Source organism: Vicugna pacos, chromosome 24, assembly GCF_048564905.1.
Source record: "Vicugna pacos chromosome 24, VicPac4, whole genome shotgun sequence".
Taxonomy (NCBI): domain Eukaryota; kingdom Metazoa; phylum Chordata; class Mammalia; order Artiodactyla; family Camelidae; genus Vicugna; species Vicugna pacos.
This window is the reverse complement of record NC_133010.1, coordinates 24,752,754-24,768,436: the sequence shown is the minus strand read 5'-3', so window position 1 is coordinate 24,768,436 and position 15,683 is coordinate 24,752,754. Positions and strand designations below refer to the sequence as shown.

At 40.2% G+C, this 15,683-nt stretch overlaps 1 protein-coding gene across 10 annotated transcripts in view; it reads right to left on the bottom strand.

Annotated features, from left to right (window-relative positions):
- ARHGAP28 (Rho GTPase activating protein 28) overlaps nucleotides 1-15,683 on the bottom strand; it is a 167,633-nt gene that overhangs the window by 49,799 nt on the left and 102,151 nt on the right. For all 10 annotated transcript variants that reach the window (XM_072949228.1, XM_072949233.1, XM_006213611.4 and 7 more), the window contains 2 exons: nucleotides 11,633-11,850; nucleotides 1,531-1,623 (listed from right to left, as the gene is read on the bottom strand). In XM_072949228.1, the coding sequence (XP_072805329.1) occupies nucleotides 1,531-1,623; nucleotides 11,633-11,850 (311 nt within the window). The remainder of the gene's footprint in view (nucleotides 1-1,530; nucleotides 1,624-11,632; nucleotides 11,851-15,683) is intronic.

Here is a 15,683-nt window from a genome sequence, read left to right as displayed (position 1 = left end):
GGAACTTTTGATATAGACAACTGCTATTTCCTTCAAATTATGAGAGAAAACAACTGAATGTGTGAGTAACCATATCTGGGTTCAATATGTGCAGATAGCCCTTTAAACGAAGTCTCTCCCCAGTACCATCCCCAGTAGCAGGGGAGGGAACCTACTGCGATTCACCATTTTGATTTTTCTACCCGGGAGGAAGTTAGGAGAGGGAATGTGAGGATGGAAAAATTAAGGGGAAAACAGAGTACACAAGCTCCACCGAGAGAGAAGAGACAGCTCAGGACAGAAATGCAAGTAAAGACAGATGCAAGAAAAAGCTCTGGCTAAACCGTAAGTAAAGCAATCTTTCCTAGCTGTAAACTGACAGAAGCCCGATCTTTCCCCCAGGGCCTGCCTGACCTCGCGCTCCTCTGGGTAAATGGGGAGTAGAGGGGGCTCTGGGAAAAAGCAGGGGATGGGGAAGCAGGAGGGGCACTGGACACTAAGGGTGAAGAGTGTGGTCAGAAATAAGGTGCCTGGTGTTCCCCCTGCACCAGGAAAAGGTCAGACAACCTGAGGACACCTACAGCTGTGCTGTGACTCGAGGTCCACACCTTGTGGACCTGTGATTCAGAGCCAACATTTCTACAAGAATTTTTTTAAATAAAATAAAAATGTAAAGAAACTAAATGTCATAAAGAAATGCCTACCATAACTGGTTTCCTAAGTATGTATCTTTTTTTTAAAAACCCTATGTTTCTTTATTTCTTGCCCCAAATGCTGTCTAAACATAGGCTTATTATCCAGGAACATAAATTACGTCATTTTATACTGTTGACAAATTATATGTACCTCTAAAATTCAAATATGAAACTATGGTCAGAGTAGATGCCTGAATTACTGGACATTTTATCCAGAAAGCCATTCTTGTGTAATCAAACTACACTCTAAAATGATAAGACAGATCCTATCATGGTAAGCATCTTAACTGGTGCCAATATCACCTACGGCAGCATTAATCAAAAAGTGCTCCACAGGTTCCAAAGTGTACCAGTAACACAGGACGTTAACAATTACTTCTTAAAAGGAGTTTAGGGTCAAACAACGAAATAAAATTTTTCTTTACCGTGAGACTTCTTCCTTCAGATATTAATAGAGTGATGAGCATTTTAAATCTGTAAGAGGGAGATGTGATATACAGCATTTCCAAAATGTGTTTGATAACAGGGCCTGCTTTTCCCCCAGTTTTATTATGCAGAATGATTACTGTCCACCTGCGCATACACATTATATTGCATGTAAATACGTGTAAACAGTACACTGTGCAGTATCTGCTTTTATAGAGCATGTAGTTTTTTGTGGCTTTAACTATTACACTTCAGTTCATTAATTGCTAAATGTCTTCCTACAAATCTGTTCAAGGTAGACAGGTGTGTTGACAGCTGTGGGTGTCCAGCCATCTTAATTATATTTCATTGCTTTGGAGTTTTGCATGACTGTCTTAAAGAAATGGCTTCTTTTTTCACCCCTACCCCCAATTCTTCTGCTGTAACTTACCAAGGAACCACCTGTTTTGATAATTCCCGGCAGCTCTTTTTCCTCACGGGTGTCATCCGACTGACTAGGATGGCTGTCACAGGTATCACCTGGCTACGGAAAGAAATGAAAGTCGTTTTTATCCAGGCATATCTTTCCCAATGTGACTGTCTATTCAATTACACATTTCACTAGAATCTGTATAAATGTGCAGCCATGTGGAGATACACAGAGTTCATGACTATAATGCAATGCTAACAGTTTTCACCAATTAGTCCATAAGAATGTTGATCCTCATGAGCGTCATGCACTGTAATACAAATGGGTCTCAAAAGCAGACAAGGCCACCTGCCTGCCAAAACCCACTTTTTGTTTCTCCCTTAACATGTGAATATCCTGATTTTACCTGATTTTAGACAGATGCTGTGCATCCATCTAAAAGGACTAAGTATGATCATGTGATGCTTATGTCCAATAGATAAGAGTGGAATCCTACTTGGTAGAGCATCCAGGAGGGCTAATTTTTCTTGTTGAAGTGGATGGAATCAGCTGGCAATGCTTATTTCAATACATGGACAGGGTACCTGTGATATCAGGACATCCTACAAGCATTAATCATTAGCCGGTATGCTAAGTGGAGCAGAAGAGAAAGACAAAAAAGTAGGTAGATCCATGCTGGGGACAGCAGTCATACCAAACTCAGACTTCCTATTTTGTAAGGGAAATAAACATCTAATTGTCTAAATCATGCAGCTTACTGACAGAATTATGCTACTACAAAATCTGACTTTATGACTGTATTTTGCAATGATTTATAAATAAAAGGCAAGAGTAGTCAGGTTTTTTTTCAATTATGAAACTGGAAATTCATTAGATTGTTGTCTTACAAACACATGTGATAGAATCAAATATTCCATAGAATCAAGTATTCCAGAATACTGGAAAAGCTCTGATTTCCATTATGCAGCAAGTGTACTTGGAGACTATTCTGACTGTGATGTACCGTACTGTAGGCCTTGTGCATATGCGCTAAGATTTTGAGCAGCTTTTGTCATACAATGGCATTGCCCCAAATAATATGCAAATATTCTCTCCTATGATTAAAGCTCCTTTTGCAAAATTAAACACACACGGTATTAATGAAATAAACTTCTACATGAGACCTTAGAAACTGTTATTTTCCATCTTGCTTTTTCAAATTTTCTAACTCTCCCCCAATGTGTATTATTACATTAATATGAAAAACACATCTATTTGGAAGTGGAAACAATGCTTAAGAGGCAGTACAAGAAAACTTAAGTTTTCCTGGAGGACAGACAGCGTACCACTCCCTACCACTCAGAAGCAAACAAAGGGCGTATTTTTATAAGAACAGCTCTGAAGGGCACTAGAAACGAGCAATGTTCTACTAACAGATGAAAAATTGTTAGAAATTCCTGGAAAATTATAAGTAAATAATTTATTTCATAGTTGCAGAGAAACTCTCAGTCTCAGAACAGCATTAGACAACACTGCTGGCAAAGAAAGTACAAATCCACAAAAAGCAAACAAACAACCAAGCTTAGAGAGAAAGTTACAAAGGACAGGCAGGGGCCCCAAGCAATGGTCAGGATAATTTACTGTAAGATGCTTGCTCAATGGAGGGGCCCAACAGACCTCCCAGCAGTTCCCTTTACACTGAACAGCAGGCAGGAGCCATTACGGACCCAAGAAAAGTACTTTGAATGAAGCAAACTACCTGCCTTGGGAAGATGTCCAGAGTTGGGATCAAAAGAGACCTCAACATCAGGTCACTCTGGACCTTCATGACAGACGTGGATAGGAGAATAAAAGGGAAAAACATCAGCTTTGTCTGGGAATGATGTCATTCGCCACTCTCCCTTTGGTACTGAAGGGGTGTGCTTGTATTTGTGTGTGGATACATGTGCCTACACACACACACCCATGTACTCACCCGTATGTGCTACTAAAATAATGTCCACTCACAGACTGTTCACACATCTTGCGGACTCACACAGGGCCCAAAGTCAGCCCTCTTACGCAATAAGGAGTCCTTTGGGAAAATATCTATATAACGGCAGAGAAATCATACAGCAGTGACATATCCTAGAAGTCACTAATTAGTCAATCCACCCCATTAATAAACATAAATCCATCACCAAGGATCAGCCATTGGAGAAAGTCAACATCATAAAAAAGTCAGCCATGGACAAAACCAACATTTTGAAAAAGAAGTATGGTGATAAACATTCTGGGAGAAAGAGATAATTAGGGGAAGAGAAAAAGGCTTATAATGATTTAATAATTTTAGATTTGAGAGACGACTGCAACCATAAATCAGGACTAACTACAACATTAAAGGGAAATCAGTGAAAAAATGAGTAGTTCTTATGACTTAACAGTATAATTGCTGACTTTAAAAATCAATAGGGACCCGATTACAGCCACCCATGACAAAAATCAGAATTAGTTTTCTACAAAATGATGCAGACAAAAATCTGCTAGCATACAGAACAAACAGGAAAAAGAGCATGGAAAATATAAGTGACTTGAAGAGATATGTGAGTTTAATGCAAGCAATTAGAATAGAGAAAATGGAGATTACAATAAAATAAAAGTAGGAAAAAATGTTCAGAACTGAAAGGAATGGAACATTTTTTAGAAACAAAAAGCTAAGTACTGATCATGATAATAAAAAAAAAGATTTCATATCCTGATGACAGGTTAGGTCTCAAACAACAAAGATAAACCTGAAAAGCTTCCAGAAATATAAAAATGAAAACAGGATATGAATAAAGGAATGATTTAGAGAGGTATCAGATTTCTCAACATTAACATTATGTGGAAAAGTAAACAGATTATTTACAAATTTCTGAAAGAAAATGATTAAGGGCCTAGCATTTTGATACTCACCAGTTTAGGATTTAGCTTTTTGGATATGAAAATTTAGTATCCAGAGATACTTCTTGCCAGATTTGCTCAAAGGATAAAAGATGCAATCTGCTAAGAAGATGTGACATTTTGTAACAGACGTGATTACGCACATTAACATTTTTACTATTCCTGTGGTCATTCTGTTATGCTAGCCCTCCTCCTCCTCTGCTGATAAAGAACAGTACTACTTTCTCATTCTATAAGCTGGTGAGTAGCTCAGGGGTGTGGCTGGAAAAAAACCTAATTGTTCTCTTCCACCTCAGTGGGAGATTTCCTCACGTGTTTGGCACCACTCTTGCCTTTAACTTTTAAAAGATGACAAAACCTTCAAAAAAACTAATGAAAGAGATAGCGATAAAAGAGAAAAGAAACAGAACCAGCCTAGACTCACCATGGGAGCCCAAGGCTGGGTGTGAGTGTTGGTGAGGAACACAATCTAAAACAAGGCTCCCTCATATGTGCTGCCTTGACATCTGGTAAAGAGGGCCGTAAGTGATCTAAGCCCAAGGTACCCTCCCACTCTGCTCACCCTGCCCCAGTTAAGGCCCCTAGCCAGACAACCACCTTATTCAGGGGACCAGACACACGCAGTTCCTGCTTATCCCTGAGCAGTGGGTTTCAGTTCCCTGTCCACCCCTGGAATTATTCAAACAAGCCAATCCCGTCCTCCCCTGGGAACCAGGGGGCACCCCACCCTCTTGATACTAGACAGCCTGGCTCTCGTAACCCCTGGTTGTTCACTCTGTTCCCAAGTGCACCCCAGGTGTGATTCTGTGTGGTGTTTGTGTCCTCCCCACTGGGCTATGAGAATACGTGGCAGATAACCTACTGTTGTCACATCTCTCCAGTGTCAGGGGTCCTGAGTTGAGCCAACCCTACAACCCTTGGGTGAGGAGCAGACAATCAAAACAGAAGGTAAAGGCAGAGGGGGTAAAAAGCTCATAGACACCTGTCATTTGAAAACACCCCGTGTCTACTCCTAGAGGAGAGGCAGGGGCTGCTGTGAAAGGGCATGGGGCAGGCAGAGGAACAAATACCTCGGATTAAGTGTCCTGGTTGGAAGTAAGGTATGGAAGACTCCCTGCACTGAGGGAACAATCTAAAACCTGAGGGCACCTACTGCCAACTCAAAAGAAAACGTGAAGATGGAGTTCACACTCTTATGAGAAATATAATGAAATCAGAGACAAAATCGGCAAAAACAGGATTGCTCACAGCCTCACCTCCAGAACTTGACCTACCCTCAGGCAACAGAAGAAGAGGGGCCAGAACACAAACTCGCCACATCCAAACCCTTGAGCAGAATTTTGGAAGGGACCAAGGGCTAGCCTGCATCAAGACAATCGTAAGATGCAGATACAGTGCCTCATACAAAGTACATGTAAGAAGAAAGGAAATTGTATAGAATCTAAACATCCTCCTCCTCCTCTTCATCTTCATTAGATCGAGAATGGTACAGGGGTTACTCTTAGAACAACAAAAAAATCCCTCTTCCTCTGCTAGGACAAAAAATAAAGAACTAAAGAGAAGGACACACATAGAAACATAACAGAGGAAAGTCTCTCACTGTAAATTTTCTGTTGCCATGACTCCAAGTGGAGGCAGATGCCAGTAAATCCAGGTCCTTCTGTGTCTCCTACTCAGGGTGCACCTTCAGTAAGAGGACCCTGGCTTCATGCCAAGAGGTACATATCAGTGTGGGATTCACCTCTTTCACTGAGACAGCTTCACTAGCATTTCTGAACTCAGATCAGCACTCCCTGAAATTCTGTACTAAAATGGACAACGTGGGCTTTAATGAAATGTGTTTATATCTCCTGGCAAGACAGTGCACTTTTTCCCACTTGTTATATGTTTAAGATGCTACATTGCTGCTCCTCACAAGATATTTACATTTAGAAAACAACTGAAATGTCAAAACATTTCTTATGGTGGGAATTCAATTAATATTGAAAGACACATGTATGGTAGCGTAAGATTTTCCATCATGTGCTCAGCAGAGGGGACAAGAGTCTAGCTGAGCACTGGTGCCACGTTCCGACTTCTGGCCACGGCTGTGGTTGCAGCTCTGCTTGTTTTTGTTCTGCAGTTACAGGTAGGCCACATAGTTATTTGTGGATTTAACTATTTAATTATTCATTCCTGAGTGAGTCTTTTTTTTCTTCATTATTATAAGGTAAGTAGGCTTTTTTTCCCCCTCAAATTTTCCTGGCTGCCCTGAAATAGCTCCTTTTCCTAACCTCCAAGCTCTTGTGTCCCCTTGCATTATCTCACCAGTTGACCATTTCTCAGGGAACTGCTGAGATCCCTTCTTCACCCAGGGTCACGTCCATAAGAGGAGCTGGGATACAACAAGAGTCACCTGGCTATTGAGAAAAATGAAAGTGCACTTTTATCCAGGTGTATCCTCCCAAGGGTAACCGTGCAGTCAGTCACGTGTCAGGCACGTGAGATGTGCACTCACACGGCTCTGTTGACATGGCCACAGACATGACTGCCCGGGCGCCGGTCACTGCGTCTGGCCGTCTCAAGTCAATACTGCGCGCCCACTGCATGCCAGGCACCAGGATAAACCCTGGTCTCTGTGGAAGACACTGTCAAATGCCTACCCAAAACCCAGTTGTCTGTCTTCCTTAAAAAGACCTGATTTTTTGTTTTTTCTAGAAAACTTTGTGCAAAAAAAAAAAAAAATCAACTTCTCAGGCTCTCTTGCAGCTAAGATGATCATGTAACATTTCTGGGCAATGAGAGGTAACTGGAATTGTACCAAGGAAGGATTCTGGGAAACCAAAGTCAGAGAGATGGAGTCAGTTGGTAGAAGTCCCGGGAACAGCCAGGAACATGGACATGGTGGCAGGAGTGGCCCAGCCACCTTGGGAAGCAAAAGAATGATGGCCACATGTAAAAGACAAAATAGAAAGACAGAAGGAAGCTGGATCTGGGCTAAAACACAGGAACACCTACCCTCAGTTCCCTCTTAAAGAGAGAAAAACAAATCTTTGTATAACTCATGATTTCTTGGGTTTTCTGTGACATGCAGTCAAATGTATATACAGGTGATATAATAATACTTTTTAAAATGATTGCACACCTTTATTTATATAGTCAATTAGGAGTTAGTCCTAACTTTAACTATCTATCAATTATGAAGTTGAAAATAGATTAGATTGACTATTTTGCTTAATTAAATGTGTTACTGAAAGGAATAACTGATACATCTTCTGAATATTAGAAAAAAATGTGTCTGGGCACTGGACTTCTGCTCACAATGAGATGGACTGCAGACCATGTACTATGTATCCAGAGTCTGATTTAACATATGTGTTGTAGTGTCTAATAGCTCTACTAGAACAAGGATGAAATATTCTGTTCCTTCATGGTTAGAACACTGAAAATTGTATTTACTGGATACTTAATTAAATCATAAAATTGTATTTGGGCCCATAGAAATACTCACTCTTTGCCTTGCTTGTCCATATTTTCTAAGTTTCCAGTAAAGCTTACGTATTATTTTCACAGTAAGGAAAAAAACACATTTTTTGGAAGGAACAAATACTACTGAAGAATTAGCATAAGGAAACTGGATCAGCACAGCACAATGCAGGTATCACTTTCTCCTCCCCCTGCAAATCACTCAAAAAGGGAGAGAAAAACTTCTACAAAAAGTAGACCTAGCAACCACTAGACATTTCCATTAGCAGAACAGAAACTGTCGGATGTTCCTGGAAGATAAAAAGCAAGCAAGAACGGTTTGATAAGGGTAGAGGAAAACCTCAGCCTAAAAAAGGTAGGTACAAGAGAAAAAATGTGTAGAAGGTAAATACTGATCTGGAAATAGCACATAACCAGAATGAAAATAAAAAGAACAGAAAGGCACTGCCTGACTCAGAAGACACCAGCTGTTCAGAAGACCAGCAGGCAGCAGCTAAATGTAATTCCAGGATAAAACCCAAGTGTCCCCTTGGTGACAGAGTGACCACCTGCCTTGGGAGTGGTAGTGGCTGTCCTAGCGTGGGTGTGGTGGTCCTGGACAGAAAGAACACTGAATTGCGCTTTACTGGGGCTTTTTAAAAGGATACAGACAGGAATATAAAAAGGGAAGCTAGGCTTGCCTGAAAAGGAAAAAAATTACGATTCTGCAGGACCCTTGTTACTTTGGCATTGATGTTGTTTTTATATGTCTTAAAGTGAAGTGCGACAGTTGACACTGACACACTTCACCACTCACGTAGACTCCTATTTTCGGGGGAGAGTTTTTGGGAGAAAATGGGTCTGCACAACTGCACAGGATATATGACGACTACCTGTACAAATCCATCAATCCATCAATCTAATTCTCCTCACTGAATATGAATCAATATCCAAGGATCAACACCAGCTGAACAAAAGCAATGTAATGAAGCCAAAATTAAACAGATGACCTTGAAGGAAAGAGATAATTCGAGGGAAAAAGAGAGCCTTGGAATTTAAGGTTTAATTTAGTAACTTCAGACTTCTGAGAGGCTTCAGCAGCCAAGAAACAAGAACAGATCACAAAATAAAGGAAAAATCAAGGGAAAGGAGAAGCTTCAGGAAATAAGATGACTGTTAAAGTTTTGAAAATTAATGAAAGGCAAAAGTGTTAATACCAACCAAGGCCAAATAAATGATATAAAAGATAAAGCTGAAGAAATAGCCAGGTATGCAGAACACTGAAAGCCTGGAAAATACAACAGAACATTTAAGAGATACTTAGGAAGAGATACAAGGAAGGAGGAGGCGGAGGAGGGAAGACAGGCACACACACTCAGAGAGACTGATCAGGAGCTACAAATACTCGGAGGAAGAGAAGGCCGGAGGGAGGAATCGGTATTCATGCTGTCAGATTCAAACAGGAAAGCTAAAAGTTTAGATACAGTTCCAAGAACTTCTAAGTCTATTTACTTGCACACACAGATGCTGAATTTTTCAGGAAAAAAAAAAATCTGTGGAGATGTTAATTAGGTCTTACATACTGTAAATATACCATATTTTTAAAAGGCTAGCTTTGTATGGCTTTTTACATTTTTGACAACGAACAATCTGAATTTTTAAGCAGCATAACACAATGCCAGACTTTCACTGACTTCCAGATGCCCCATTTTTCAGGATAGCACAAAACTTCTCCTCTTTGGAATATATGGTCCTCCTTCCCCTGCCTCATTCCCCATCCTCTTTAGATCTGGGGCTTCAGGAGCAAGCCTGGGAGGGGAGAAGAGGAAGGCGGATGAGAGGAAGGGCCCCGGGGCCGCCCCTTGCCCACCACGCATGTGGCCCTCTCCCTGCCTTTGCGGGAACTAAACTCTGAGCAGCTTCTTGTGCTTGCATGTTGTGGAAAAGTCAAAGACGCCTCATTTCCTTTCACACTGAAGCCCCGGTGAGCAAGTGCCCACATTATGTTTCCCTTCAAGGTCTCAGTGAGAAAAGAGGGAGGAGCACTGTTCTGATGTGACTGAAGTTCCAAGTTTTAAGAAACCTAGAACGGCTAGCTGTGCATTTTCTTGAGTAACTGGAGGATTCAGGAGAAGCTACAGACCCTTCCCTATTTTGCAGTTTGCTGGGGGAGTGGAAAAATCTAAGTCTGAAGTAGCTGGAAATAGAAATGGGAAAGGATGCATGTAGGCCAAGTTCTTAGACTCTCTCAGGATGACCTGGGAGATAACTAAAAAATGACCCGGGGAATTTAAACCAGCAGGTAAACCCTTTTTTTTTTTTTTTTGGCATCTTGTCCAGGACTCATGCGGCTGGAGCCCTGGCCTCAAGTTAAGGGCATCACCTTTCCTCAGTTACAGTTCTAGACAATCTCACCTTCCAGGAACACACAGGTTTCAACTAGACAGAAAGTTCAAACAGCACAGAACTCAAAATGCAGGTATATCATATACAGCAGAAGACTAGAACTGTGTTGTTCAATATCCTGGCTACAAGTTACATGTAACAACCTAGATTTAAATTGATTAAGATTAAATACAATTAAAATTTCAGTTCCTTACTTATAATAGCTACATATCAGGTGCTAATGCCACGTGTCACTGGGGGCTACCATACTGGACAGCACAGAAATAGATCATTTCCATCAATATAGAAAGTTCTAAAGGATAATGCTATTCTAGGACATTATTAACACAAATGCAAAGGGTAACTCTGTGTATGTGAGCTGCCCTGGCATCAACCCATATGATTAATATATGTCAGAGATGATATGACTTACAGAAGCTAAAGTAACTCAGATTGGAGACTGACTTCAACCATGCTTGCTATCCTTAAAGTTTTAATTTATGTCATTATTGTTACTACAATTAAACAGATGAGAAACCTAAATCAAAGTGATTAACTAACCTGCCCCAGGCAACTCTATGTGTGGCTACAGCAGAATATGAAGTTCCTCTTTTCCTACATACTGATTACCCCAAAGTTCCAAAACTCCTATCTGCATGGAACCTGATAGAAGAAGATAATGCATCCAGTAAGTATTTGCTGCATCAATGACGCGATTATCTCAATGCAGCATTGTCATGATGCAATAAATGGATGAATAAATGAACTGCAAGGCAGAGCGAGCAGTAAAACCAACACAGAAACAGAACACGACTCACAAACCCAGAAGTAGCGCTGTGGCCACAGAACTGCCAAGGGTGCCCTGGAAACTTCAACCAGCCACTTCTCAGAAAACATGTAATGTGTCCCTTCTGGTTTTTTGAATCATCCTCTGGCCCACTTAATGAATGCTGTATCTTTCACTTTTTACCATTTCAATTTATTTGAATGTAAAGGGTACCCTAACCACTCTCCCATCTTCGCCACATTTAAAACAAACTACCCAGACTTGCTGATAGCACTTGGCCATTTCTCTGGGACTCCTTTGCCTGTCCCCAGTTTCCAGTCAGTGGTTAATTTCATAAAGGCTCTGTGTATCCCATCCACAAAGACCTGCTCCATTACCAAAGAAGTTAACCTCCAGCCTCAAAAGAAGGGAATAAATTTAGTGTGGAGGGAGACTGCTGTATGGAGAATAAGAAATAATCACTTAAGTATGAAATGTGTAAAATTTTGTGCTTTGCTGTCTGCTTTAGTTTCCTCTTACAGCTAGACGAGCCTTTTCTGACATTTTTCCAGGCTCCCCTCCCACCTCCAATCAAACGAAACCTTCTGAGGCATGTTCATGACTCACAGGAGACTCGCTGACTCCAAAGATGTCTCTGACATCCCTGACAGGGTGCTTGTTCTTTTTTCTCATGGTCTGAGTGTAAGTATTATATCTCTTCTTCACTGCAGCCGCTTGGGTTCGAGTCAGCGTAGAGAGCAAGGCTTTGCCGTCCTCCTCTTCATCACCTGAGATCAGGGCTGACAAACCCACGTCTTGCAACCACTCTGCTTCAAGCTCTCCTTCTGTAAAGTGACATTACCAAGATAAGGTCAGAATATTCTGATTGGATGACATGTATGATCTGTAAGTCTGTCCACATCAGTGAGTAAGCAATATCAGTAAACAATATATTAAGACCATCCTGGACCATAAGGACATCAGGCCAAGTGAAGTAAGTCAGACAGAGACAGACAGGCACGAAAAAACATATGATTCCATTATATGTGGAATCTAAAAAACCAAACAAACAAAAATCCGAGCTCATAATACAGAGCACAGATTGGTGGTTACCAGAGACGGGGTTAGGACTGGGTAAAATGGGTAAAAGGGATCGAAAGGCACAAACTTCCAGTCTTCAGTACGTCAGGGGGATGTAACATACAGTATGGTGACTACAGTTAGTAATACTCCATTGCACAACAGAAAGTTGCTAGGAGAGTAGGATCTTAAAAGTTCTCACTCTGAGAAAAAATTTTCTGAACTATATAAGATGATGGATGTTAACTACACCTGTTTTGGCTAAGTGTTTCACAATGTACTCAGATATCAAATCATTATGTTGTACACCTGAAACTAACATAATGTTGTATGCCAATTACCTCAGAAAATTTTTAAAAGACCCTTCTTTTATTCCACAGTAATGATAGGAAAGGTCTATAAGAATGAATGAAAAGTCTGTATTGTATTTTTTTAAATAAGTCAAATTTTAAAGTATCTTCTAGCAGAGTAAGGTGATTTGGCAGATTTGGTAAGGTACTTATCCTTACCAAAGAGTTAAACATAATCCCTATCTGAAGAGCCAATTCAAAAAATGATTTTAAAAAAGTAATATTTAAACAAAAACCACAACAAAAAAGTGTTTTAATGGCACACAAAAGAATTTTTTAATCACACAAATGCAGGTTCAAATCCCAATCACAACTTAACTAGCTGAACGGCTTTGGAAAGTTTTAAGTACCTCTAGGTCTTGTGCCTCTTGGCAAAATAGAAGTAATAGTAAGCAAAGTATTAGGTGGCTAAGAGGATTGGTTTATCAATGGATTTATGACAGATGGCAAAAATCTGGAACAGAGGATGTGTTCAATAGAAATTCATTCATCTCTTCTCTCCTTATTCTGAATATTAGATAGTCTTGCCTTTTTTTCAAAAGGCAGTTAGAACACTCAAAGTTCACCATGATTACAATCAATTGCTACTGTAAATTAAATGTGCAGAAATAATAAAGAATTCAGAGTAACAACATCCTGTAACAGAAAATCCACTATACACACATTCTTGGAACTGTGCTAAACAGGCATTATCTGAATAAAGTTTGTCTAAAAGAGAGCAGATTAGACGGATTTGTAAATAACCTGTCAAATCAACAGCCCAGGAGCGGTGGGCTCTGCTCACTTGATCACTGGTACATGAAGAAAGCTCTTCCCTGTGCTTTTAAGGTCCAGTTCCTGAGCTAGGCAAATTCTTTATTTGCTATCTTGTTGTTATTGTTCATTTGCTTTATAAGCTGTTCCTTTAACAGAAAATGCAAAGGTAAACTTAGCTGAGTGGCCCTAATCTAAAATAACAAGCCTTTCACATTAGTCAGTTATGACTTGGAAGGATTCCTTTACTTAAGCCTTAGATAAGATTTTCATTTGCTTAAGACAAAATTTACAAATATAGTTTAATGTTGAAGTTTAAAACTTGGATTTTTTTTTCTCTCCAACTCCGTAAGCAGTAATGAAAGAGTGGGAGGAAGAAGTAAGCGGTATGGTTAGAACTAACACATGATAGAGGTGCAGGTGAGCAAAGTCCCTGGACTCAGACTGCATCTACAGTGTGTCTTTTCCACAGGAAAGAAACATCTGACAGAGCGGTCAGTGCTATTCCTGCTTGCTGAATTATGAACAGTGTGATCCTGTGTTCATTACTCCAGCTGCCAAATGTGAAACTTTGAATGTCACAGCCCCACTTATCCACTGCTGACCCAATACCTACTTGGCTCTGTCAATCGTACATCAAACTCAAGCTGTCCAAACCTGCCCACACTCACTCCTAACCCAGGCCTCTGAATTCAGTGTTCCACATTCCAGGGCATGAAACCCGCCCTCTATCCCATGTGGCAAGCAAGTAACCCAGGAGACATGATGGACACCTCCCTCTCTTTTATACATCAAACCCAACACACCCCCAAGTTCTCTGGATATTATCTCATTATTTCTGGAAAATGCCCACCTTCTTTATCTCCTCTGCTGTGACCCTGGTCCAAGTTACCACCATCTCTCACCTGAACTGCTGCAATAGCTTCCCTGCAGGCCTTCCCATTCTTGATTCCCTTGCTAATCCATTTACCCATATTGTAACTAAATTAATTCTTCCCAAATGCAAATACAAACCCATTTTGAAAACAATGCCACAACCTTCCCTTGCTTTTAAGATTAAGAATAAAAACCCCTGACACTGCCCACAGGATATGAGCCTGCTGGCCTTTCTGGCCACAGCCATGTACCCTGCTCTCCTCACCCTCTCTCCTCTAGCAGTACCAGCCTACTTTTGGTTCCTCAAAAGCCCCATGCTCTGTTTTGTTACAAGGACTCAGACGTGCCAATCCTTCTATTTAACTCCCTAATTATTGGCCATTCAGTGCTTCTCCTTATTCTGAACATTAGGCAATCTTTCTGTTTTTCAGAAGGCAGTTAAAACTCTTATAATTCATCATGATGAATTACAGGCACAGGAAATACAGATTTCATTTATTTTTTCCGAGAAATCAAAATGTTGGTAAAGCATGTAACAAAATTCAACATCCATTCAAAATACTCCCAGAAAAACTAGGAATATAAGGCCATCTGATAAAGAACATCTACAAAAAACTCACAGTTACAATTATTTTTAATGGGGATATTCAACCCTTTCCCTGCAAAATTGGGAACACAGCAAAGATATGAACCGTCACCAGTTACTTTTATTCAGCTTGTACTGGAGGCCTTGCCAGCACAATAAGACAAGATAAAGAAAAAAAAAACATAAAAATCAGAAAGGAAGACGTAAAACTGTCTATATTCACAATGATCTCTTTGTTTACGTAGAAAATCATAAGAAGTCTAGCAGGAGACAACCACTAGAAAGTGAATTTAGAAAGGTGGTAAAATACAGGGTCACGTTACAAAATCAACTGTATTTCTATACACCAGTTGCAAACAATTGAAAAATGAGAGTGAGGCAAGAGAACAAGAGATACCCAAGTGAGACTCCATCAGGAATTGGAATCGGCAAGCTACAGGAAGTGAGAAAATATTTGCAATACACATATCTGACAAAAGATATATCGAGAATATATGAAGAATTTATACAAGTCAATAATAGAAAGACAATTTAAAAAAAATCAAGATTCACCTCCTCACATCCCTAGAATCATATATTAACAAGTCTTGTAACATCAAATGCTGCAAGGATGTAAAACAACTGGACTTGTCTGTCAGGCACTCCTGGGGGGAGTGGAAAATGGTACAACTACTTTGGGAAAATGCTGGCAGTTTCTTATGCAATTACATGTATTCCATGAAAAATACATTTATCCAAGAGAAATAAAACTATCTCCACCAGAAGACTTTTACAAGATGGTTCACAGCAGCTGTATTCACAATAGCCAAAGGTGCAAATGACCCACAAGTCCACTAACAGTTAAATGGATAAACAAATTATGGCATATTCAAACAATGGAATACTGCCGTTACAGGTTGAACTGGGACCCCAGAAAGATACACTGAAGTCCTAACCACCAATACATGTGAATGTAATGTTACTTGGAAATAGGGTCTTTGCAGGTATACTTAAGATTTAAGTTGAGATGAGGTCATACTGGAGTAGAGAGGGC